The 27,553-nt window shown below is 37.8% G+C and overlaps 1 protein-coding gene across 1 annotated transcript; it reads left to right on the top strand.

Moving 5' to 3' along the window:
• The first annotated feature begins 11,124 nt into the window (after positions 1-11,124).
• Positions 11,125-18,493, top strand: LOC109475776 (homeobox protein Hox-D8-like). The gene is made up of 3 exons (XM_019776535.1): positions 11,125-11,840; positions 13,804-13,964; positions 16,984-18,493. Exons 1-3 carry the CDS (start codon positions 11,297-11,299, stop codon positions 17,143-17,145), a joined length of 867 nt encoding a protein of 288 aa, XP_019632094.1. The 5' UTR covers positions 11,125-11,296; the 3' UTR covers positions 17,146-18,493.
• The last annotated feature ends 9,060 nt before the right edge of the window (positions 18,494-27,553 follow it).

The raw sequence follows: 27,553 nt of genomic DNA, 5'->3' as shown, positions 1-27,553 counted from the left end.
CTTTTGTACACAACAGAAACTATAAATAAGTGCACACTTGTCTATCCATAGTATAAACTTATTTGGTATATCTTTTTACTAATAAACTAAAGATGTTACATTTACCAATGTTAATGATGTTAATGACAATGAATAAAATCTCGCAGGAAATTCTATACTAAGGATAAAATAAGTCAATATGGGGCCGGCAATAGGCTGCAAGTAGAGGACCCAGGGGCAAGTTGTTAAGACTTGTAACGACTCAAAACTGGTCATGTGAGAGGCGAAAAGTTCAGATCAGAGCAATGTGTACCATGTTTCCTATGTAAATCTCAAAATGTAGCCAAATTGTTCAAAGCTCAGTCACAAACAAAGTCCGCCAGCCAGATCCAAATGCCACAGACCTATACAAATCTTCCGCCATCATTAATACAAATAGCTTCATTCAACAGGTCGATTTTAAAAGATCACTTGTAAGACAATGTCGGAGCGGGGGATCCTTCTGGATCTGCGCTTATCGGTTTTATGTGCAGTTTCTTGCAATCAGGGAAGGTCTCTGGTCTATCCAATATGCCCACTTTCCACCCAGAGTGGCCGTAGTTAGTCCAACACAGGAATACCTCAGAGGAAGATGAAAAGGCAGCAGCTTAACTCTGGACTAGAATGAACGATACTTGCCCGAGCAATCAGCAAATGGATCTTGTGGAGGGGGAAGAGAGTGATTTGCTGATTTCGACAAAAGCGCCTGTATAACGCTTCATGTTTCGTATAAGCAATATCCACGGGTTATATGGAGTGCACGGGATGTCTAGACACACCGGTGTGCAGACCAACTCTTCTTATTAGTAACAGGCCATAAGAAGAAATTAATCTACCACGTCTTCGATGGGAGAGTTCAAGTTTGTTGTTTTTCCAATAGTTGTATTGGGCTTTGGGTTCGAACATGTGGTTATTTGCCGGTACGGTTCAGGATATCTGATTCGAAAACTTCAGCTACAGTGAGCCACATATGATAATTTACAAACAAAATTATAATGAGTTATGTCTACACAGAAATATAATATGTGAGCTAGCTTATTTTTTTATCGAATCTGGCTTATGAGGCTAGGTTTAGGAACAATAGACACCCACTTTATAGCTACCTATATTTTTTTGTCTGTATCTCTTTTAAAATATGTTAAACCTGTGTAATATGTAACGATTACGCCTAATGTTTTGATATAGTGCAAACTGCTGAAAAGAATGCGTCTCAAACGCATTCAATTGTTTTGGTGCTATTTCTTTTCCTGGGTATATAAAACACGGTCTTGTAGGTAGTTAGTGTAGATTGGACTTCACGCTAAAGCTAATTCTGTACACTTATAACCATTACTGAAATATCCTCGACCCATTTACGGTAAAAAATGTCACAATTACTGAACTGAATGCGAATTTCTTCAGATATACACGTCCCTAGTATGCCCCAAAACAAAAAAAGCACCCCAGGGCGTAGCCTTACAATCCGAGTTAAATTGTACCTGTCAAACAACACGACAAGAGTTTAACAACTTCAGAAACGTCAGAGGAATAGCAACTACGTCCTATACACGACAAAACCAAAACCCTTTCCACGAACCCGACAAGATTGACGAATAAATTGCTGACATGATTATGTCAATGTTTTATTCCTGAGTGAGTCCAAAGAGATTAACTCCATTGGAGCATGCATGACGTCCAGGCATCAGCCCACGAATAGGAGAACACGAATCGATAGTACATGTCATTCGGCACATTTGTCTTACTTACGTAGCTTTTATTAAATCAATTAGGCGACATCCAGTCTGAATACGTGACTCCAGTCGTTTTCTCTGACCCCTTTATGATAGCTCTGATGGATGTAATTAATAACAAACGTATAGACGCGACCTCGAAGACGAACTCTGAGAAAAATTATGATAGCTGTCGGAGGTGGAGATGTGAAAATATAACTTCTCAAGGATGAAGACAATCTAGTGGGGAGTTTGGACACCGACGTTGGTGGCTGCAGAGGAAACCACCATCTCCTACAAAAGGTAATTCTATTTGTATTTATGCAATTTCGTTAGGTTTATTGTGAAAACCGGAGTTCATAGCCATTCTATACCTCTACGTTTCCTACCGTTCATTTATTTTCATCAGATTATGTGCAGTAGACAGAGCTTAATTGGAAAAAGAATATTACATTGTAATGAAGACGGTATAACGGATTGCAGATGGGCACGAACTTGACAGGTTTGCTATGTTTAATTCTGAACACAACTTCGTAATAAATGATTCCTACGTGTTTTAGAACAGGACTTAATTGTGGTGCGAGTCCATATATGGGGGAGATTGCACGCAATTTCATCAAGAACGCCCCACGAAATATAACGAATATGTTGTATGATAGAAAAAAAAATATTACATATTGGATTCGGACTCTCGTTACAGTACGAGATATTTGTAGAAGAGCACTTTGGCTATACCTGAATTACATTTGTGGTTTACATGATTTAGCTACATCCGTGCTCCTTCGTAGAATCCCGACGCACGTCTGTGTAATTTTATCAACGATAACTACAATTTTCGTTGGAATTCGTTCCGTTTTGCTGATCGATGGTTACATCTTTGACCCTGTGTGCATAGCGTAGAGTAGTCGACCCCTGAAATACAGAGGCATCAATTTCGCCAGGGAAACCTACATAACACAGGTGCTGTACTTGACAAGAAACCGCCATCTTTGTATGGTAGATAACACCTCCGATATTTGTGCATGAAAGAAGAGACAAATTAAAAACACACCGGGTTGGAGGTGTGCTGTCACTGGGTATTCAGATGCAACAGTGTTACAATAAACAAGCTATAACACACGCTAGATATGCAGAAATAAGGCTGACCCGGATATACAAATTAGTGAACCCCAAGTCGCTAAACGAAAGACGACAACGTTTCAGCCGCAACTAAGGTATGTAGTTCCAACATAAAAACCATTTTCCTAGACACGATTTCTCTATTCATTCTTCATTTGTTATCATCAATGTTTTACTTCAAGACGATGTGTTATTTCTCATTTTATTCGGCGAATACAATCGGTATGGAGCCTATGTAGGGATTCGTGTCTTTTGGTACACCACAGGTACAGATGTACAGGGTAAAATGTCATGGTGTGGAGAAGTATCAAAAGACATTTTATTTTCACCATTCTTACAACAAGCGTGTAACGCATATGCTTTGCTATTTTTTTTCAAGATAGGTTCTTCTACCAATTTTCGAGAATTCTTACAGTATCAGATATCTACATGATTCGTACCCTAGTTGTATGACCTAATCATTATACTGGAGTAACTTGTGTGAGTTTGTCATTTTGCTAGCTCAAAGGTGGTGATCTGTAGCCACCTAAAGGTGACAAGTTGTCTAGCAAGGTTCTTAACGAACTACATAGAAACCTCTGTAAGCACTTACCTTCTTTCTTGTAGGAAAAGATGGTTTTGGCTACATCATAGAAATCCCACATGACCACAGGCACACAATTACATGTAAGAAAGCTTGAAGAACCTTTCCATTTCTTTCTGAGAAGCTACCAGATGTAGGCAGACACATTCAAAAGAAGCATGGACAACTAAGAATCTCTTGGCCGTTCCAGATAGCAATTTAATAACATCACTTGCAAATAATTGTATGTCATTTTTTTCTTTTAGCCTCCGCTTAAATGACACGTTGATACCAGGGACGAAAATTTTAGTTTCCCAGAGAATCTTTGAGAATAGATGTAAATAGTACAAGTAAAAACATTATAAACGTATGAACTTGAATTGTTAGTTTGTACTGATTTGCTACATTGTAGAGCCCTCCTCTGGCTAGGTTGCCACCTTCCTGCCTTGAACTAGACTAAGAGGTTGCATACATAATTGTAATACGTCTCTTGCATGACATTTTTAAGGAAGACTATGTGTCTCCTTGGTGATTGAAAAAGCTAAGACGAACTTCAACTTCCTTTAAACCATCTTACCTTTTCCCTACATTCTGTACTATTTATGAAAAAACGCATGTGTCAAAATCCCCGCAATATTTGGCGTCATCACATCATTAAATCAAAGCTTTCATAAAGATTAAGATTTTAAAACAAAATCACTGATGGTATCATGTTTGCTATCTCAGTTATCGTTTGAAATATGACTTTACAGAATCAGGATAAAATTGAACCTTTTTACCTTTGACCCTGTGACCTTTGCTCCAGCATGGCTGAAGGTTATTTTATACGTCAATGTTGTGTAGAATCATATGGAGGTAAAAATCATTTATATTCCATATTATTGGTAGCACTTCCAGTGTTATTGATATCACTTCATTCATAATCACACGTATAGTCATGAAAAAGAACTTAACACCATCAATTCGAAAGAGACATTGTTGGTTGGTGTTTTTGACCATGGTTCGCTCACATCAGGTCAGTACAGTTATTTTTTTAAAATGTGATTTTATTTGATATTTTATTCTATTGCATTGTACTCAGGACATGCGGAATAAGTAATCAAACAACACATGGAAAAGTACAAGTTAACATATACCTTGTATGTTTATTTTTCTTCTCAACATAAAAAATTAAGTAATATGCTTTTAGTCTACGTATCTGTAAAATGTGAACACAATTTAGTCATGTCTGAAGTAATTCAACACGTCTGTAAAGTTGATTTTTTTTATAAAGATTTGATTGAAGAGGATAAAAAACGTCAGGGTTGAAAAACTTGACAAAAGTTTCTCGTGTATTTTCATGTGCCTGAGATGTCATGAAATATATGAAATGAAATTAAAACCTCGTGTATATGAAATAAATTATCATTATGGACATCACTTTTGTAGAGTTCTGTTTCTGGTACGCATTTTTGGCAGTGGCTCAGTTGAACTCAAGAAATGAAGAATCTTTCTGGCAAGGAAGTCGTGTTTGGAATTTCACACTGAGATGAGAAGCAAAGGATTTGTCCTAATATATCACAGTGGCAGTCTCTACCATAGAATCTCTTTGCCAACACATGTTTGATGTTTAAAACGTGTTCTTAAACTGCTTAAAGGCATCCATTGCGATTTCAGAGCAGCAAAACTGGAAATATTCTGAATAAGGCAATCATTATGATATTGACACATACTGCTTCACATTTAGCACATTTCAATCATTATTTCATACTTTTGGTACTTAAAACTGGAGAAACAAGCCCCAAGATGAGGCTTTTATTTCATGGGATGTACCCTAAAAATCAGCAAAGGGCCCTTCCAGTAACCATTTTCGCATTCCGTCAGAATTTTGGGTATTTTTGCTCCATGAGGGTCAATATACATTGGGATAGTGTAGTTTCAAGTCAGTATGTAGATAAGTGACTAGAATATTGACTTTGAAAAATCGGGTTTCCAAGCCCTAAAAAACTGCACTGGATGCCTTAACTTATATCTAAGCCAGTTCAGAATCTACTTGTCTTTTTTTCAGTTCAGAATCTACATGGATTTGTTAGATATTTTTATCTTGATAGTAAATTGCAAACTAAAATGTGAAAATGATTCGTATCAAACTGAATGATAAAGATACCAAATACTATGTTGCATAGTGTTGTTAGTATGATATAATGTTACTGATATCAAATTTATAGCGTTGACAGTGAGATATCACCTTAAAAATAACAAAATAAATTGGAAATGGGAACTTTTTTCACAGTCTTCCATATTTAGATAACCCCAACGGACCAAGATGTCAAAATTATTTCCGTGTCAAACCAAATATTTGGCAGGGAAGTTTTGCTACAATACATCACAAGTCCAACCCTATCGAGTTTCTCACTTTTGGCAGAAAGCAACGTAACGGAATTCGAGCAAACGATATATAAGGAATTCAATGTCAATTCTAAAGTTAGGCCGAAACATAAATACAACAGTTTGCTATGCCGGCCGGGGGACATGTCGTGTTTACGTGAGGTTTCTTGTGAAAGGTTTGGTAAGGTTATCTTTGTGTGGAAAGTAAGAAAGTCACCAGACCGTACCGTCTGGAGTACTGTTGGGCAGTGAGGCGGTACTCTTGGACTTTACTTTATGAGTTGGCCAGAGGCGTGGGTATATCTCAGCATCCGAACTAAGGATTAGCGCATGGTTGAAGCGATCCCATCACACATAATTCCTTCACGAGGGAGCGTGCCCTTTGGCCTACACAATTACTAACGGAGGGCAAAGCAGGGGCAACGCGAGAGAGTACAGCCTCACAGGTGAATATGACAACACACAGGCTTCCTCTGATCGAGATTCAGACCCGCTGCAATGCATCGTGAGTCAAACTGATGACATTTCAGTTGGCACAGCTTTTGATATGCTGGTATGTTTCTACAAATGAGTACTACAAGCATCTACACGACGTTGACATATGCTTTCGTAGGGCGAACATTTTTATGTGGCGCGGTCGATATTCATGGTTTTCATGAGGTTTTCGTGCGAGGGCAAAATGTGTAGGAAGAACTATCTGTCTTCCGTCTATAACATTTTGAAAGCCGAAATGTCCCTAGTACGTGCTCTATAGCCCCTGGTGAACTCCGATATGGCGCTATTCTGCATTTATGGCTGCCAAAACAATCAAAAGAACTGAAGTAAAGTACAATTATAACACATTCACAGCTAGACAGCGAATTTTCCACTGCATGCAATCGTTTATTTGAAACACACAGCTCCATTTGAAAGTGAAATTTAGATTTTAGAATTTTACACGGCCAAGAAAATATGGCGTCAGTACGTGGGTGTAATTTGGAATTTTTTCTGAATCATATATTTGGAGCTACAGTACAATCCCCACAGCGAATGCACATAATTTTGTCCTGGGCTTACAGGCCCCCACTGTCCTTTACTTCAACCCAGTATCCAGTGATTTGTGATGCACTGAAGTCTTCGGTCCCTAGTAGGACTTCTTACAATCTTCCCCATCTATCAAAAAGAACTACAACAAACATTCAAAATGGTTAACCCTCAAATTCACGACTAGACTACGCTGGCCAAACACTGGACTTAAATAGGAAAAATAACCAAATACGAGTACAAATGTGTATCTTTGTGATGTTGCCTTTTAAGAGATGAGTGCCGTTTAGGTTGATCGATGTAGGCTTATTTTGCAAAAGAAAGAGAAGACGACACAAATGATTCAGAACCAGGCTTCTTTACCATAAGATTATTGTATGCTGTCTGCTATATTTTGTACGGTAAAAGAGCTGCCTCTATAGCAATGTAATTCCAATCAAGTAACTTTTCTTTGAAGTAAAAAACCCCTGCATTATATATATAGTCTATGAAATATTAAAATAAAGCAAACATTAAGTCAAAGTATCATGATGAAAAGTAGGAAAAGTTTCTACTTGTAGATAATAATAAATGTCTTGTACAGGACACACAAGACAATTGTTTATGGTTATAGTTTAAAATATATTGACATTCAGAAACATGAATATAAAATAGAAACATGTGCAGACCGATACATTTTGTACTACCACTGTTAAATCAAGTATACAGTTAATCTACCATTTTGAATGATCTACATTTTCATAGTGGAAAATATGGAATTTCTTGTATAGGAGACTGAATAGAAAATCATGAGAACAGCACAAGCTTTCTATTCATGTTCTACCACATTTTCCCACCATTTAAATCAAGTTTGTTCCTACATGCAACCCCTCTATCATATCATGACAAATCACATACTATCAGTGCCGGCGTTACATACTGTATGATTAAGTATGGAACCTGTTGAGAAATGTCCTTCTTTCAAAGGGTGGAAATAGCTTTTCCCAGTATGTAGTCGAGTCCGTGCCGTTGACAGAGAAAATGTCAGCCACGTTGTGGAAAATCCAGTCTAATTCGGGTCAGTGCTACCAAATGGGCATGTGGTCCCGTGTGGCTTTCCAGTGCAACAGTTTTTTTCCCCAAATTGAAAGCCACAGCGGGCTTCATCTTGTACGGTTGATCAAAATGGCAAGAGTTTCTATTTTTGATAGAAAGTTACAAGTAGAGAACTTGAATACAGAATACTTCTCTGAATGGAAAAATATGGTCATTTCTTGTGTCCAGAAACTAATACAAATATATTGATTTTGACAAAGAATATATTGTTGATACAAAACGATTCATACTTGAACGAACGTTTAAAATCACTCAATTTTAAATATACATTAATCTAGTTTAACATGATGTCTTTGCATCTCGAACAGCACAACCTGTAATATTCTCGTATTCTTTATAAAACTTGTACCATTGTCAGCTATATTATGTATATTTTCTTTCTTTCTGGTGAGGTTAACATTAGCACTCGCTAGAGTTGCTACCATGCGGTCCTGTACCTTTTTGTTGAGTAATAAAGTTTTAAAAAGTGGTCACTTTATTCAAAACATTTATGGGTACATTTACTACACAAAACATTTGAAACATCTCGATTGATACATTTATTTATTAAGTACGCCTGTCTTTAAAATCGAAAAGATTCAACCTCGTTAACTGCTATATACGATCGCCAGATACCCATAGACCTTTTTTATTAGAACTAACTACATTTCAAAGTAATTCGATTCCAATCAGTCATACATACGTGCAGAAGTGATGTGATTCAGTTCTAATCAAAGATAATGCAGTTGTTTCTGGTGCTGATTGCTTGGCGGCATCCTTGTGTGTAAATCTAAGAACACAGCCTCAATATTTCAGAGCAATTAGAGTCAGATAATCTCACTAATCCAACGTTTTGAAGTCGGTGGAACTCCCACGAGGACTGTACATACGCTAGGACATCTTGTGTTAATCTTGTCTCTTTGACAAGAGTGATATCATTGGAATTGTAGAATAAATTCTAACTCTATTACGGAGGTGATGTATTATGCTTCGTTAGTGAAAACTGCTAAGAAATGATATTGAAATTAAATTTTCAAACGTGTATCTGTTTTTGTTATTTCCAAACGAAAACAGACATAGCTACAAAAATACAGAAACTTATCCTGTTTTGTGGTAAAGAAAATAACAAAGGATAGAAAACAAGTTGAGGGAGGAGAATTTCACTTGAATAAGCATATGTCTTGCTGTACAAAACTTGTCGATTTAAAGAAGTATAGTTACTTTTGTAACATTTAAATCACTTCATTGAGACACAAACATAAGTACACGTATTGTACATTACTAACACACAAAATTCACTTTTGCACCCACAGAATCTTTCTTCATTCGTGCCCTTACCTTCAATTTGTTTATTCGTATCGGTCTCTTGGTTTGTAACTAACACATATGCAGCTGCTCATAATCCAATTGCTATTGGGCTAAGCAGTATGAAAAAAGAAAGAAAAAGAAAGAAATTAAGAACTAGATACAAATACGATGTACAGTACATTTCCTTTATTCATATAAAAATACATCATTAAGTATCTATTATTTGACGGTTAACTGATTCAAATTAGTTTACCGAGCTTACAAAACTACACTAAAAGAAGAACAGTGAAAGAATACTTTCCACAGTGGAATACGTTTGAATTCCCCCTCCAACAGATATCGAAATTTAACGAGTGGTCTCCATTACATTTTACGTGTGATTGTCCATAAAAACCTTAAACAGATCGTCTTGTTGTGGACTCCCATGTTACGTGTATAAAGTCGAACAGAATATGGTAGGTGAGTGCCGGTTAAGAGCTCATTTTGTTATCATTGTGTAAAAACTTGTCACTAGAGAGACACGTTGAAAACAACACTCCCCCCTAACTTCAAGCACTGCTAATTTCGACACTTCTAATACATGTAACAACGCTTGCGAACAAAGCTAACACTAGCTAAGAAAGAAAAAGGGCGACTGTAGAAGCTCTGCGTAATATTCGTTAGGAGCTATCATAAACTTATGGCTTGTTGTAATAGCTGTATGTTGTTGGCAAAATATCTACTAGTAAGATGTGTAAGAAACATTTGCAAAGATTCTAGGAAAAATATTTTATAAGTACTTTTCTTAACAAGATGTTTATACGCATTGAAATGCTGATCTAAATGTATGCTATTCTGTATATATTCGTTTTTATTTACAGCAAGGACTTACATACTATTTTGCTGCCTGGGGTCAACAGAATATCTAATTTTCTTGTGAGAAAATATTTGAAACGTTTTGTGGTCGTTGAAGTTTTTTACGTACTCCATTCTTGAATACGCAGCTGAGAAGTCATTTACTGCTAGACTAACCATGTAATTTTCTTACAAACTATACATGCAGTAACTTTCATGTCCTCATTCCACGGGCGTTTTTCACTCGTCACCTATGACCTTACCATAGATCCCTGTTTTCAAAAAAACGTTTTCCTCTTAGAAACCTCAATTCATAATCGGCAGATTTATAGTCTTTTAATGAAAATAATAACCGTAACGATACTGTTCATTTTCTAATTTTTGTCATTGTGTAGTTTACCTCTTTTGTTTGGGACAATTTTGTTTATTTTCACTTTAGGATTTCGAAGTGCGTCTTAAAAATTGAATGGAGGCGACACTTTTACGCAGGGGTCGAGAAGGCTAAACACGGGTGTAATGTCGTAGGATCTTTCATCGCTAATATCACGGCTTGACATGCTTGTCAAAACCTCGCAAAAAGGGTTGTATTTCATGAATTGGTAGTAAAGCCTGATATGTGGGCATGCAGGGCTTTACAACTAAAAGCCGCTAAGTGCACATCGGACATGTTAGCTAAAAAGAGTAGGCATGATTTGAGGTTTAGCCATAGCGGGGAGAAAATCTACTCGGAGTAAAAGTAAATGTACTTCTAAGTCCATTTCTGTGCAATTTCACTTGACGATATACTATACAGGCCATTTCGCTAACGACGCTACAAAATAACCGCGCATATAATACCTATAACTGCACGTTAGCTTGGGTGGAAACGTATCTCCTAGACGCCTGTTTTGAGCTGAGCTAATGCTTTATAGTTGTTAGGTGGTTACAAATGGGTGTAGAGTTTAGTCCGACTACTCTACAGTACAGATCCAGAGGCTATGAAAGTTTCTCACAACTCGTGAAAAGTAAACGGGTGAGCGCGGGTCATTATTTTGTGGGTTTGCCAATGAGTGTCAACCCCCGTGTTGACTGATATACGGTTTGTTTATTACAGACGCCGCTCTCCCATTGGCTCTTGAGCGATCACGTGGTGAATTTAGGACTCTCTCAAGAGGCATTGATTTCTGGGGGTGAACCTGCGCCGGTATAGTTTGTGACTATCACGCCACGGATATCAAAACATCGCCGTCAAACGGCGTCTGACAAGGGCTGTATATCTTCCAGCAGCCTCCATAAACACGGAATGGCTTATCCGGCCAGTGAGACATTCCAGGCCAATTTCTCCCTTTCCGCAGGCAAAAATGACTTCGCTCTGGGAGTGAGTCCACCGGCCGGTATGGACGGATACTGGCTGCAACCTTTCCACGATCTCAAACCGCGCGGGGAGGCAGGGGGGTGGCACCTGCCCGGACTGTGTATGCCAAAAGGCGAAGCCCACGCGGACGGTCTGCGGTTGGGCCCCCTGGGGTACCCCTGTCGGGAGGGCAAGGACATGAACTTGACTGACACCCGTAGAATCCTGCCCTCCACCTTCCACCCGTTTTACGATGTCAGTGCAGGTGCTCATCACCGGGACCAGATCGCCAGAGCGCAGCTACACAACACCGCTGCCGCCGCTTACGACTCCTCCAAGTGTTGCCAACCACAGATGAACAACGTCTGCACCTACACCTCTGCTTCCACCGCCGAACGGAGCGAACAGGTGAGCCAAGCCTGGGACGGACAGGGATGCCAGCCGGCCGAAGGACCACCGACGCCCGCCCAGGGCAACAACTCGTCCGGTGACGGTAAGACAGACTCCGTACCATCTTGAACACTTCTAGACTGCTTTCTACATACAGGTGGTAGAACCACATCCATTGTATTCATCTACAAAAAAACAACAAGAAAAAAAATAGAAAAAAGTTTTTTGGACATTTTACAAGAATTTCTACCGGCTGGGACAAAACGTGTATACTTTTAAAAGAGAAGACTCAAGTTCTGGTAGTTGTTTCCCAATTTCGCTATATAAAAAGAGCAGAGTAGAGTAGAAAGGCTAGTTACTAGCACGGCTTACGAATATCGGTTTATATTCCATTGCAATTGTTTCAAGTATCACTATTTAAATCAAAGTATAACGCTGAACTTTGAAACACTTAAAACAGTGAGATTTTCCCAAGTAATATACTTCCTTCATTAACTTATTAACATAAGATATAGGATTGATTAGAAATGAGCATATCGTACTGTGTTCAGATATATACTACGTTTAATACGTTCCATATGATCGTAAAATGATGAAAAACGTCGACGATTTCCTGTATCTATAAAGCGCACACGTTATCTTGTTTATAGAAACTTCATAACCACTTGTTACCCTAACCATAACGATTACACTAAAGCTGCTGGTCATGTGGTGAGAATATTCGCGGTTTGGGGTCACGAATTTACGGGATACGGGAGGTTAAAACTTTACGCGAGCCATTCTTACTGTCAGAAAAAGTTTATACGTTGGAACCGCACGCGCAGCGAGGTCCCTGGCTTTTGGTAGAGAACTGCCCCTCAACGACTCGTGGCAATAGTGCAGGCTGGCCTCGTGCAACAGAGAGCTTGTAAAACGAGCATGTGTTGCATGTATGGGAGCACGGCACATAACATAAGTGAACACATATTCTTCACCATCTCAACTAGAAAAACATTCTTAAAACGTATCATGCGATTTGATACGGTGTGTATCAAATAGAGAGGGCAGTCTAGAAATTTGAACCGAATTTTCCACGCATTGATACTGAGGTACCATGCCCTGTCATAGCAACTCAAATTGAGACCTCAACCAGCCCAATTGATGTTTCCCGAAGAAGAAAAAAACGACGAATCTATCGTATCGTTTCTTTTCATCTCCGTTTACAGGAAATAAACCCAATTAGTAAAGAACGAAACGCTTCTAATGGGCGAACAATCATTGTTGTAGAGTTAGTAAATCAGATTTTGGGTTCACTTGCGGCCTGGCGACGAGCCAAAAATAAGAGTGTTAGGCAGAATCGGCTTAACTATACCTCCTGTATCTACAGCCAGCTAGCCAGATTCAGTGTAACGCACATTTCAGATTTCTGAAGTACAAGAAAAAAAGATAAGATTCCCATATCATACCATTCTTTAATGTATTATACTTATATCATATAAAGAATGACTACATTATACTACAAATGACTTAGTTTGTTGAATGAGTAGAATTGTGTTATCTTTGGAATACATGAAACTGGAACATGAGAAGATGATGTTGACAACTCTCGTATTGGATTTGAAGACTTCAGAAGATTTTATTGATACATGAATGTCGATCACTTCTTTTTGTGCACAAAGTTGCGGGAGTGCAGCAAAGTTTGTCAAAACGCTCATATCACACATTGTACCAACAGCGTCTACTTGGGGTGTTGCTGAAAAGCGTTTGAAAAAAGCAATCCAAAGACAAGGATTTAAGCTTCCTATGTAAGGCTTAGATCAAAGTCCAACATCGCCAATAAATAGTATCAACAATATATTCATCCAGTTCAATACACAATGTAGCTTCTCTAAACAAAAATTCTTTGCTAGCTTTTTAGAAATTGTCATAGTCGTCACTTTGGCCAAATCCTTTCGTACAGACGTTTAATTCATAGCCTCTAGTGATGAATAGCAATTTTATGGGACACAAAAATAAAATACGATGTTGAGGGTATTCCTAGACATGTAATTAACCAATAACTCTGTCGTTTTTTGTTGTTTATGTAGTGACGTCCAACTGGATGAGTGCAAAGAGCACACGGAAGAAGCGTTGCCCCTACACCAAGTACCAAACCCTGGAGCTAGAGAAGGAGTTTCTCTTCAACATGTTCGTGACAAGAGAACGGAGACAGGAGATTGCCAGACAACTCAACCTCACTGATAGGCAGGTATGTATGAAATATAATAACCATAACAACTAAAAAACAAGTTACGATATTGCAACTTGCGCTGACTCCAAAACCGATACATGCCTTACTGTTACGTTTTTGAAGGTTAGACATCCAGGTAATGAGATACACTATGAAAATTGTTACTCAAGCAACTGAATAGATTGTGAAAACTGTCAGACGTTTCAAGAAGCATCCAGTAGTTTACAGTTTACAAAATCTGTCCAGTTGTTTGAGTAACAACCTCCTCGTGTACATATTACTGTTAGTATATAATACCAATAGCATGACTGTCAAAGTTAGAAATGAAGAAGATGTTTTGTATTGGTATGGTCAAAACTTATTTCCCAGATTATGCTAGAAAAACCACAAACACATTTTAATCTCATTGTAGCTTTATGAAATAAAAACTATTGTTTTGTTATAACCGTGTGCTTATGCCAATTGCTTCACTTCAAGCCACACCACTACATTGAGATATTCGACAAAAATGTAAGATTAGTTTAAAGACAAATCTGCCGCTCTTGCGGAGTTACAGAATGAAGGAGTTAACATGTTTACCAAGCCCAAGACCCTAACTATGCCTTCCATATAGAAGCGTCATGCAAAAACGAACCATATAGTTACTACTGTGCGTCGGTGAAGGTTGGACATCCAGGTACTAAGCTACGCCAAAAAAACGGTTACTCAAGCAAATGGATATGGTTTTGGAAACGGTCAGACGTTTCGAATTCTGGTAGCATCTTCTACCTTCCGTCAGTGACACTGGAGAATTCTTAGAAAAGCAAGTTGTAAGCACGCACGATTGCAAATAAGTGTATATTTTTGGATAAGGACACAAAAGTTAGCCAAAGTCCAGACAAGGATGGTGCTAATTTGTCAAATAAATCCTGACGAAAGGTGACGAAATGCTACCTGAAACGTCTGGCCGTTTCCAAGATCATATCCAATTGCATGAGTAACTGTTTTTGGCCTATAAGTTACCGAGGAACTATTCTGTTATATGATGACCAGAGATCAACCAATGACAATGCTTGTTCCTCGACGATCATGCTCTACGATGCTTGTACCGGTATCCTTGCCATGACGTCCTAAATTTCCTTAAAAAAAATAGAAGGTTATGCTGGTACAAATTGCCCTACAAAGGATGGCTATAGTACTCACTGATAGCGAACTCATCAGTGTAAGCTTAAATGCATCATACAACCTTGTTTGTGTATTTACAACCCCGTAGATAAAGAATCTGGCATTGAGAGTGTCTGAAAAGTAAGCCAAACACTGTACACGGACCAAGGCCATAGAGATAAGGTCTTCTCTCGTCTTAAAACCATCGCAAATCTTAAGATAAACCAGGAGAACTTCCTTGAACTGCCGGAAGACTCCTGATTGCATTTAGGCGACATTCTCAAGAACATTTGTACGTGCAGTTTTGTAGGATCCCTTAGTTTTATGAAAAGGAGGGAGTCGTTCTTTCATTTTTAGTATCCCATGAAGACAAACAGAGAAAAAAACACGAAATTACAGAGAACTTCGCCAGAATTGATGTAAACAAGCATCAATATTGTTAGGAACATGTTACACCATGGTGGTCAATACCTCTCCAATTTTTGCTTACTGTGTATTACAATTTTGCTTAGTTGTTGGTCCATAAATGTATATCAAAAGTACCGATTTCTGTAAAGGATATTATAGTAACGTAGTGGGATCTACAAAAAAAACATGTTGGAGGTCTACTATGACCGCCAGACAACCCCTGTTTGGTGATACCCATACTATTCACTATTCCTAAACACACTGTGATGTACCGTACTTATGTAGCAGTAAATATGGCCGTTAAGCTCTCTAGAACTGCTCTTTAAGCCACCCTGCTACATTTTAGGGCCTCCAAAACCTTTGGCTTGCTCGTAGAATGCGCAGTTAACTACTAACGCTACGGCGTGCAAGCAGTTGGCACAATTTGTACACACATGATAACATCAAAACGACTCTAGCAAAGATACCGTTCGCCATTTTTCACTCTTACCAAGAGTTCGGTGGTGTATTAATGTCAGTAGTAAGGGAAACGAACATGCATTCTGAACCACAAACGAAAGACATATCTAGAAAGAAATGTTAGAGCAAAGTTAGTTTCTAAATTGATGCTGTTTGTGTAGGTACAAGACTTAATCGCACAATCAGAATAAATTTTTGGATCACTGACTATGCCAAATTCATATTACATGCCAGGAAAGAAACTAAATTTTGTACTTGTGTTTATAATTTTGCTTGTCTTCCTTTATTTAATACGATAAGATTTCTGAGTTACATAAAAAGATTGACTCCCATACGTACATACATGGCGATTTCCAGTGTATCAGCTTTGTAGGTATCAATAGATACAATCTCGAATATTATTGCAACAGAGCTTCTATGCAGAACATGAGACAATTCATTATCCACTGCCTTCAAAGAAGTCAAATAGACATAATAGTACCAACCATAGTAGTATATAAGTTTATCAGATAGTAGTTGTATCTTTTGCTTACTTTACTTTCTTTGACACTATACCAGCAATTAGCATTCGGGTATCATTTTAATTCTTTCTTTATTCGTGACACCTAAAAGCAAACCCTACAGCATGGATAAGACTCCCTGAACTGCAAAGAGTTTGCGTACAAAAATTACAAATTACAACAGACAAGGCAGGCAATACATTCATCCCTCATATACATTATAATACATTATTTTGTACCAAGCAAACTTTCTGCTGACTTTATACAGATGAGGTTTAGGAAAGATAAACATGACTGGTGATATGACCCGTCTTTGTTGTACAGGGTTATAGTGGTATAGGGTATAGTGTTATTTTGCAAATAACTACATTTATTCTCCGACAATTCCTTCTTTTTTTTATTTACTTCATTATTCACCACAAAACAAGGCTCATGGGAGCCACTCAAAATGTTTTGGGTTACTGTACAGCCGGTGAGGACAGATGTGTGTTGACCTTAGACTACGTTCTTCGTTTCGATGTTCGCAGGTGAAGATTTGGTTCCAAAACCGCCGCATGAAAATGAAGAGAATGAAGCAGCGTGCCATGCAACAGCTTATGGAGGAGAAACAGCAACAACAACAACAACAGCATCCATCGCAGCAGCCCACCCAACACTTACAACAGGTCCAGCAGATCCCTCAACCATGATCGCGCGCATATCAACGCTTCTTTTGCTACGTCCAACCGTCTCTTATCGTCAACAAAACGTGCTGCTTGATTTTGTACATTGTATACCACCGTCCATATCATGATGCGTTGAAACTAGGAGAACGTACTACGATTAAAGTAAAAATGGGTTTAAAAACACAGGAATTGTAAGCCCGTGAAATATGGGAAAGGCTGTATGTTAAATCCTTGGAAAATGTGATATGGAAATAGAAAAATGAAGAAATTGACGTCTTCCTGTGAAATTTTTCATTCCGTGAATGTTTTAGCATGAAATGTGTAGTGAAGACGGGATAGGGTATTTTGATTGCAAGGTGCCATGTGCTGATATGTGTTTACTGTATGTATACCTTGCTTTCCTGCAACAAAACAAAAAATCTATGTTTATAGTAAGATAACTGCCATGTGTAAATACGTTGATAGCATATATATTCCGTGTCCACATAATTGTACTTATTTCATTTATATGTATTTCATGAGAACAAGATAGTCTACAAGCATATTGTCTAAACACAATGGGAATACTTACTTTTAACCAGAATCTACATGTATTTTATGTACTTATGTCCTTTTTTCATGCAATGCGATCATATCTATATACATATATATATTCTACGGATGCATTTTAACGTTGTCGCTGTATATCACATTGAATTGATATAAAAGTATAAAATCCATTTTAAAAATATACAAAAAAAAAACACGAAAACACACCACCAGTTATACTACTTTGCGGAAATGAAAAGCAGACGAGAATGCAGTTTTGTTATTTCAAAGGTACAAAGCAGAAGTGTGTGCGCTTTTAGTGGTGTTAATACTAAGCGTTGTTCTGTCCACTATACAGTCTATGTAGGGACGAAACTGTTGTGTCTCAGGGTGTACATATCCCAAAATGGGAAAATGCCAAAAATATCCTCTTCATTAAAATGTTAGCTACTTTTGGTATAGGTTATTAATGTTTATATGTGTCATCGTGATCATATACGGAAATAAGGGTATTTCAGATTCTTCTTTTGCTTCTATCTGTAGTGAAATATAAAGCATAGGTATCAAGTAAATTTTGTATCGTAACTTTTAGAGTAAAATGTACATGCTGTCTTACAATCATAAAGCTACTACTACCTATAGGAATAAAGTTTTCTGTGCACAGAGTATACACGTATAAAATTGCACGAGTCTATTATATCTGTATCAAAATTAGAATCTAGTGTGTTAATGTATTATTTTCCTTTTGCACTTCTCTTGGCTGCTTCTGTATATACTATATACGTTTAATCCATACTTTATCTTATTCAACTTTTGAACTGTGCGGAGAAATAGTCATTTCTCAACTGGTACTACAATGCTAACTTTACATGGATGATACTACAGTATCCAACAAGAAATGTGGAGACTTCTTGTTTTTTTTCTTCGTTTTTCGTTCTGAATAAAATGTGTGCCAAAAGCTGTACCTGTCTGTTGGTCGGTTTTTGCCTGAAAGAGTCAGTTTTAAGAACGGCAAAAAATCACCAGTTAATCTACCACATACAATGATTCCACTGAAGTAAAATGCACTTCATTTCCCAAAGAATCTACAGTTAAATATGTAGTTTAACTGATCCCAAAGAATCTACAGAAGTAAAATGAAGTTCCTCTTCCAAAGAATCTACAGTGAAATCTGTAGTTAAACTGATCTCAAAGAATCTACAGAGAAGTAAAATGTAGTTCCTTTCCCAAAGACCCTTCAGTGAAATCTGTAGTATAATTGATCCCAAAGAATCTACAGAAGTAAAATGCAGATTCTTTCCCAAAGAATCTACAGTGAAATATGAAGTATACAAAAAATTGAACTTATACATACAGTCAGCGTTCGAAATCCTTTTTTTCAATGTTTTGCAATAGCGCAGAATGTCACAATGTTGTTCTGCAATTTGGAAATACTTTCTGAAAATCTACACTTTTAAGCTCTGACTCAAACCCATACAAAATTGAATGTTGGCAAACATTTTAAATGCCATTTGAAAAATACATTCATAACTAGTATATCATACAGTTAGTAGTAAGCACACAAGCTGAACAATACTAAATACAGACACAGTTGCATCCCTATCCTTATTTTTTCAGTCGGCAGAATTGCAGATTGCTTGATTTTTCTTCTGCAACATTGAATCGTTCTCTGCAAAATGCAGACTGCAGATGGGTATTTCTAGCACTGGTGCTATATAGTAGCATCGCATATGTGTATAATTCAATTGAAAGCACGGTATGTTCCAATTCTCAAAATGAAATACATTGTATAATTTGCCCTCAAATGAAAGGGCATCAAAAAAGATAAATCCTACTAAAACTCAGTTCTAGACAGATAGCTCGGTCGTAAGCCTTCCTCTATTATTCCAGTACTAGTAAGTGCAATTCAGGAAGAGAAAGTCAACTCTAAAGTATAGTTTCCTGTCACTTTAGACATGCCACCACTACAATTTCCCTATCTTCCACCGAAAATTGGCAAAGCAACAATAATTCTTATGCGTTGTATCCACTAGAATAGTCATACTAGTCATAGATTGGTTGAAAACTAAATCTTTCGAAAATTCGTGGACGCCAGAATGTCGCGAAATCTATGCAACATACTCCGAGGTGCAGTTAGTTCATATGATATTATAGTCTTCATGTTCTGTTTATACACGAAATCATGTGAGCTGATCTAGTCCTTATTCTAGCAATGTTTCAGTCATTACTTAGTTTGATATTCAGTCTGACTTTTTATACAAATTTACGACTGAATTTGTTAGCAAAGGATATCATATAAACGGGTAAACCCAAAAACAAACTCAGAAGGATTTCTACAAACCGGCACAGGGTTGGAGCTATATATACCGGGAACATTTTTTTGTTATTTGTATCCGTTATTTCAATCGACCGGGTATATATATGAGCATAAAGATGCTACGGTTTGATGTATATTCAGCATAAAAAGACTACAAAGCAATACTGGTAAACCATTCAATCTGCATTTAGAATATGTAAATCTCGCTAAATCCGTTTCGTGCAATGTAAAAGTAGAATATGCCGGCAGCCATGCTTTCTCTGCTACACAGTTCAAAATGTCAACACGATATACCCAGAAAGGCAACGAAAAATCAAAGCAACATATGAACTATTGGGTACACATTAGTTCAATCTTGTGTACGTTTAATATCATGTCTTTTTCATAAATAGATTTTATACTAGAGGCACCACTTTTACTAGAATATTGAATTTACCTTCAACATGTGTGGTGTTTCGTTGTAGATTACGCTGTGAGAATAACCCATGACTTCTTCAACAGAGAATTTACAAGAACGCAACGAAAAAAACACGATAGTATACAACACTTGTAAACATTCTTAGTCCAAATATACTGGGTTCAATACATCTTTTGTTTCCATAAGGAAAAATGACGTTAGCATGAATGCATTTGTTTTTTGCTCTTTGCATTGCCTCGAATGACGGGTCCAAATGACATTTCTGCCCAGGTGCTACTTGTGTGTGTTAGCTTTTCCTATGAAAGTTCACGCATAACGAATTAACAAGGGGTCTTCTGATGTGATTGACACATTCCTCTAGTTTAGTGTCAATTTCACAGAAGTGGAATCTACAGTTATGAGGTGCAAACCATACCACTATACCTATATTTACTGCATTCTGTGACTAAGGCTACGTCCACCAACAGAGAGGGTTGTTTCGACCTCTCTTCTTGTATCAACTCTTCACAACCTACAAAAATATCGCTGAAAACCCAACGTGAATATATTTTATCTGAAACGATTTCATGTTAAATTCTTTTTCAACAAACCACTGCCTATGAAAACGGCAGTAGTAAGCTAATAGGAAAGAGAGACACTGGCGTTGTTCATAGCTCTATTTGGAGGACAGTGCCCCACGAAACAAGATAGTCTTATGAGAAGATCACAGAAAACAACTGGAGTTTAAAGTTCAGAAAGATCGGCACCTAACGGGTAAAGTAACGTTTCAAATTCAAAACATGTGTTTTGTAAGATTCTAAACAAAATGAGGGTTCCAACCTGCAATCTATTTTCCGTATTCTTAGTACGTTTGTTTGCCAAGGGTCGCAGAATTTCCTTTGGGCGTGAGACGTATGTTTTTCTCAAGTTACGTTCGGCCGTGTATTCTAAGACAAAATCGTGTTGTACGCCGTTCACTGTTGCAAAGGGTGTTACAAAATTAGGCCCGCTTGTATGCCCTGTATTTTGTGCAGTCGTGATGTAATTACAAACACTTTAGACATTTGCGGGTGGCAAAATATGGAATGGAAGCATCTATCTAGATTAGTAGAAATCGTGTAGCTAACACATACAATCTATGTGTAGAGTCACTACAACATTGCGATGGCGGCCGCTAATGTCATGTTGGTTATTAAGCAGGGTCTTGGCGTGAAAATATAGATAGTGATGGGCAATGAGTTAAGGAAACCATAAAAGAGTACATAGCTGTAGGCTTGCGGGTTTCGCTGTTAACTTAATAACGACATTTAGAACCATTGTAAGCCTATTCGCAACTCGTGATGTTCATCATACAAGTTTATATATGCAAACTGTTATATTTTCTACAACTAAAACGAAACGAAGTCAGTTTTAATAAATCCATTGCAATGTTTAAAAAACAGTTTTAGCTTCTCCCATACAACGTTTTCTGGTAGTAGGATACGGTTTGCAAAAATAGTTTGTTCAACATTATTCTACCATAAACACCTCTGGTTTTTGACACCTTTAATATAATAAGTGCTTGAATGTTTTGTTGTTCCAGAACTAACGAATTTACCCCTTGTGGAATGTTAGTTGCCGTAAATATCTCTATCAACTTCATCCAAACCTTTTCCTCTGCACACAGCTGCTTTGAATCATCTTTATGATTAAGATTTATCAACTTGGAAATAATCGGAAGAATTCCAGTCAAGTTCCTGGCGTGGGAAGTTGCAGGAAGCTTCAATAAGTGGCACCTGTTGGAGTCGCCGGATTGTTTTTGGAAGTTATTGAGACTGGATAGTCTTTTGGCGTCGGTTGAAGAACTCTATGTGACTCATGCAGCCAATGACTTTATATGGTATATACACAAACATATGTTGATGAAATAAAGATTCAACTTTCTTTGCCAACACTAAAATGAAATAGAACTTACTCCAAATGTTCGGCTGACTCCTTCGACCTTGTTCACGGTATTTGGGGTATTCATGTTAGTGTTGGCAGACAAAGTTGAGTCTTTAGTTCATAATGACTTGTACCAACACAGATGAACTTTCATGCTAAGCTAAGATATATTGATGGAAGTTTGACATACAAGTAATGAGATACACAAGGAATTGTTACTCTCAAGCAAGTGGATGTATAGTTTTGGATCAACTACAGATTCCGTTAGTCACTGACGACAAGTAGTGGATTCTACTTAAAACATCTGACAGTTTTCAAGATCTACCCTTATGTATACATAAACACACATTGAGCAAGAAATCCATCATATTCCAAGTACAAAATAAATGAAAATGGAACAGATATAGATGACGATACGAGTATAAACAATTTTGTTATCTTGATATCATCTATTTTAGGAACCTGTAAAAAATTCCACGGTTAGTTTTGACGCGATAAAAGTTGTAAGTCAATTGTGACATTTAGTCGCAAGTTTATTCGAGTCAAGAAATGGACAAGAGGTCACTTTGGGTCACAGACAGTATATCAGGCTGAGGTCAAGGGTCACAAATAAGATACCACATTTGTAGTTTAACAGCACACTGTGGCAGCTTGTTAAACAACCCCTCATTGGATGAGAGGAAAAATCGATCAAATGACATGTGTTACCCTGAATATAGATGTTGACATTGACCGTGGCCAAAACCTAGCAAATGTGCACGTTATTATACAAAAATATCACACACGACATACGAGGGTAACACTACTGCCCTTGCAAAATGTGAGACAAATGTTGAAAATAGATGACATTATATTCGCTGAAAACTTCCACCCAGCACGATTTTACGATGAGTAGATATGTAACGATAGGACAGTAAATCAACTTTAGTAGACAGAAAGGGGTGGTCGACACGAGATAACTTTAAAGGTAGACGTGAGGTCCATGGATGTAGGGACGAAGAGGAGTCAAAAAAAGGTGAGATCTCATGTTCAAAAATGGCAAAACTCCTGCCTTTTCCCCCCTGACAGATCCTTACAATCACTGAACTTGATAAGTAGCAGCCTCCTCCGGGCAAAAGTATAAAATTTCCTGATAAATCTATCTTAATGAGATGCTAGTGTGTCTAGATGTAGCGATGGGGACCGATGCTAGGGTTCAATCGTTCAAAAAGTTCCGGTGTTATGGCTAGACGTTGTACGTGAACTTTTGGCATTTTCTTGGCGTGGCCAGGCGAAGCTACGTTAACCCCAGAACGGCCCCCTTGCCTTTTTGAACTCCGCGAAAACGATTCCTCGGAGCCCTCTTGACGCCAGAACCGACAATGTATCCGCATCATCGAAAAATCAAAGTGCTTCCGCCAGGATAATGCTTTGCTACGATTAGAAATAAATTATTCCAGATCTCCCCAATCCCGTAGTAATACTTCAAGATCCAAAGGCATGGAAAGAAGCCAGTGTGATGGAAATTCTCTCCACTGAACCTAGTACAGAAGTAATTGAACTCAAACCCCTAGATTACCCTTACCTCAATATTCTAGTAACTTTGACGTTAATCTACTCAACGTGGACTTTAGCTGTAAGCTGGGCGAGAATTCTCGTTAAAGACTGTACCGTTTAAAGAAGGGAGAGATCGTCTGCATCCAAATGAAAGTTTATGTCGGGTGCTTCTTTTGATTGACCCAAAGAGAGATGCCGTATGACTCTGGGCGATTGACAAACTGAGGGTACCTTCTACTGCTCTTCCAATCAGTACTGTACGACCTGCTTGCAGACATATGAGATTGCATGTGACTTGGACTTCCTGAGGATAGATACGAAAAAGGGCAGCTCATACCTTCTTTTACTCGCATGTTTTTGATTAAGTGCAGACACTGTTTTGATAATAGAAAGATGGTTTTCTAATGTGTCGAAGTACGAAGTACAAAGTCAAGAAAGACGCCACAGCATCAGTCTCTAACAATACAAGGATCATCTTAGAGGACTGGTAAAAGTTTCAAGGTGTAGTACCATATTAGAACTGTGTGACTGACTTTTAGTCCGGAGGTATTATTTGAATAATTGCTTCATTTTTCGGGTCAGACTCTTCAATTATAAGATTTTAGGGACGTGCTAAAATGCGAGATTTTTGCCTCTTTCGGTTCAATACGGATGGATTTCTTCTAATAAAATTTATCGTTGGGAGCGCGAAATTTGTGAACTAATTTCATGCTGTCGCATACATCACAGTAAAACATAATAGTTCGTTCCTTCTTTACGTCAATCAAATTTCCTTGTGTGTTCCATGGCTTCTACCTGAGATCTGATTGGACAGGTGAAGGTATTTACCAGAATGGCGGTTGTCAATACGTTTGAGAGAGGGTCGAGATTTTGACACGGGTCAGGGCGATATTTTCATATTTGTGAGATATTCGTGCGACTTACTCTCACCACTACCTAACACCACACGAAAGCAAATCTGTAAGCCCAACTTAAAGCATACGTAAAGCTTATTTTCCACTCCAGTGCTTTTTAATATGTGCTTAAAGATTTGAAATTCTTGTAGTGTAACACGAAGTTAAAAACAGACGATTTTTCTTTCAAATGACTCATCAAATGCCTTCGTGAAATCAATCGACCAGTAAGCTCTTCGCTTAGACTGTAGCTACAAAACCCTAGCATACGTTGTGTTAAGACGGATATATAAAACTGCCCTTCTTGTCTTCTGAATCGACCTGTAAGAACTGTTCATATATACAGTGAACCTGTTCAAACCGGGTGAAACCCCAAGATGGCAGAACTACAGTTGACGGTAAAACCGGAAAGTATAGAGACGACCTTAGTTGTTGGCCTTTGGCCTTGTTTCGTACATACACACAACCTCCTATGATCTCTACCATCTACTTATGTATAAATCATATGTCAGGCCTTTGACAGGGCATTTTATGATTGGATGTAATGTTAGTTGGGTCAGTGTTAGTTGATTGAATTACCCCTAGCCTGGACGACCCAATCACCAACCGTTCTTCTGTCTCTTCAACTCTCCACAATTAATGAGGATGGCTCCTGGTAAACCATAAAATATTACTTATGTTCATATCTGTTTTGTAAGAACGTTACTCGTAACACACCATTGAACTTAAGAGTGGGCCTTGGAGACTACTAATGATGACTTGTTAACCTTGAATTTCAAATCCATGGCTGCTAGCATTCATCAAGATGTATATATCCTCAAGGATAAACAGTTTAGCCCATGTCCAAATTTCGTTAGGCTTGGTGGTTCCGTGACAAGGTTGGATGATGAATTTTGTCCTGGATTATGTTGAATATGAAAGCCATCTGGGGGTGTCCTCCTGGACTTTACCCTTCAGTAACCTCAGCTTACTTTTAGACAGAACACAACTGTGGCTGTCACTAATATAAACATTTGGGCGCTTCGTACAAAAGTGTGTGGCAAAGGACTTAAATCTCTCGTGGCATGTTTTGGTTTTGAACTCAGACCTTCAACTTTATACTGACTAAAATGTTATGATTTTTAGTAACATCTAACACGTGTTTATTCTGGCTAAAAGTGCGTTTTGTATACAGAATATTGTTATATTTTGAATACTGATCGAAGCTGTCTATATCAAAATCACATTTTTTGTATTGATCTTTCCCTTTTGATTGTTGTTTTTATTCAGCGTTTTTCCTTATGAAAACTATGGAAAGTTTATGCAGTTGGCATGGCTTGTCGACATGGAATGTGCCGTATTGCAGCATATGCCAATACACCGAAACATTTCAAACAACAGTTTCTAATCCATTTTCTGCAGATACGTATACAGACAGAAATTGAAGAAATCTTAGCTGTATTTTCATCTAAAACCCTGAAGTAGAATTTTCATAATCAAGTATCTAGGGACAATGACAGAAATGATATAAAGAAGGATTGAGAGAATAGGTACATTTTGCAATGTATGATATGAATGTATGAAAACTATAGGAAAGAAACATGCTGCTACACATAAAGATATATAATCTATATTTCTACGAAGTAGATGATACAATCTCTAGTTTTCTCTATCTATCTTCCACTTAGATCTTAAGGAACACATCGGCATAATACGAGAAGAAATAATGTGTTAAAGAGATCCTTTTGGTTTTTTGTCGTTGTCGGTACACCCAAAATGGACACATGTGGTAGACTTCTCAGTCGTGGTTTTTCTAATTGTGCTGCTGTATTGCCTTTATGAAACGTAAACATACCCTTCACATCTTACAGTAATGTCACAAAAACATTTTAACTATCATACTACTCTTAAAGCGAAGAAATAAGAGTTTATTTTACTGGTATCCCAGCTATACTTTGTGCGAAAATACTGAGAAATGGTTCGGAGACACTCCCTAAAAATCAACCTCCCTGTAGACTAAATACAAAAATAACCCTGACCATATTTGGCGCCGAGTTTTCTAGAAGCTTGCTTAACAGTAGAGTTTAAATATTGTGTAGGGTCAAGTGTTGTAATAACATACTATGTGGGTGTACTTTGGTAATGGTTTAGAGGTAGACATGCCAAAATGTATGGTGAAGAAAGACGAGTCTTGGCCACGAATATACAGGCAATGCAGTGCTGCAAATACGTCTGTATTTTGAGAAAAATACCTGTGTACTTGTATTTTTTACTTTCGTAAACTCCTCATATTATTTAATAATCATACATCATAAACATGTGCTTTGGGTATACATAATTCGCAGTATATTGACGTATATACATGTTGTAAGGAATGTGAGTTGTGTTGCACCTTCATAGGTCAAACATATGACTTCCATGTCTCCATTTTGAAACAGCCAAAAATCTATCTCGAATACCTTTACCAAAGATACTCTTTTAACTATAATTCTTTCAGTTAGTTATTGCTGAGAACAGAGCTTGAACATCCTAAAATCCTCGTCTACAAAATGGCTGTTTTACCATAGCAGGTACCATACCGCTCCGCGAGATATGCGACTTTATGTACACAAAGCACGGACGAAAGGGAAAAAATATTACGCCTTTATGTCTTCTAATCCATTTAACTGTCCGAGGAAGACATTTCCAGAGAAATAGAGGTGCCCTTAAGAACTCTAACGTCTTGAGCCCATAGGAGAAGTAATCGTGTGGATGTGTGAGGCTGCCATCAATGTTATCAAGCGCACACACAGTGCGCTGTTTTTCTCCGGGCATAGCGAAGCGGTTCACAACACGCTATTACAAAACCTCGCTTCCTGA

The sequence above is a fragment of the Branchiostoma belcheri genome, unplaced genomic scaffold, assembly GCF_001625305.1.
Source record: "Branchiostoma belcheri isolate BF01 breed outbred unplaced genomic scaffold, Haploidv18h27 scaffold35, whole genome shotgun sequence".
Lineage (NCBI taxonomy): Eukaryota > Metazoa > Chordata > Leptocardii > Amphioxiformes > Branchiostomatidae > Branchiostoma > Branchiostoma belcheri.
Note: the sequence above shows the minus strand (reverse complement) of the source record. Positions and strands in the feature narration are given on the sequence as shown.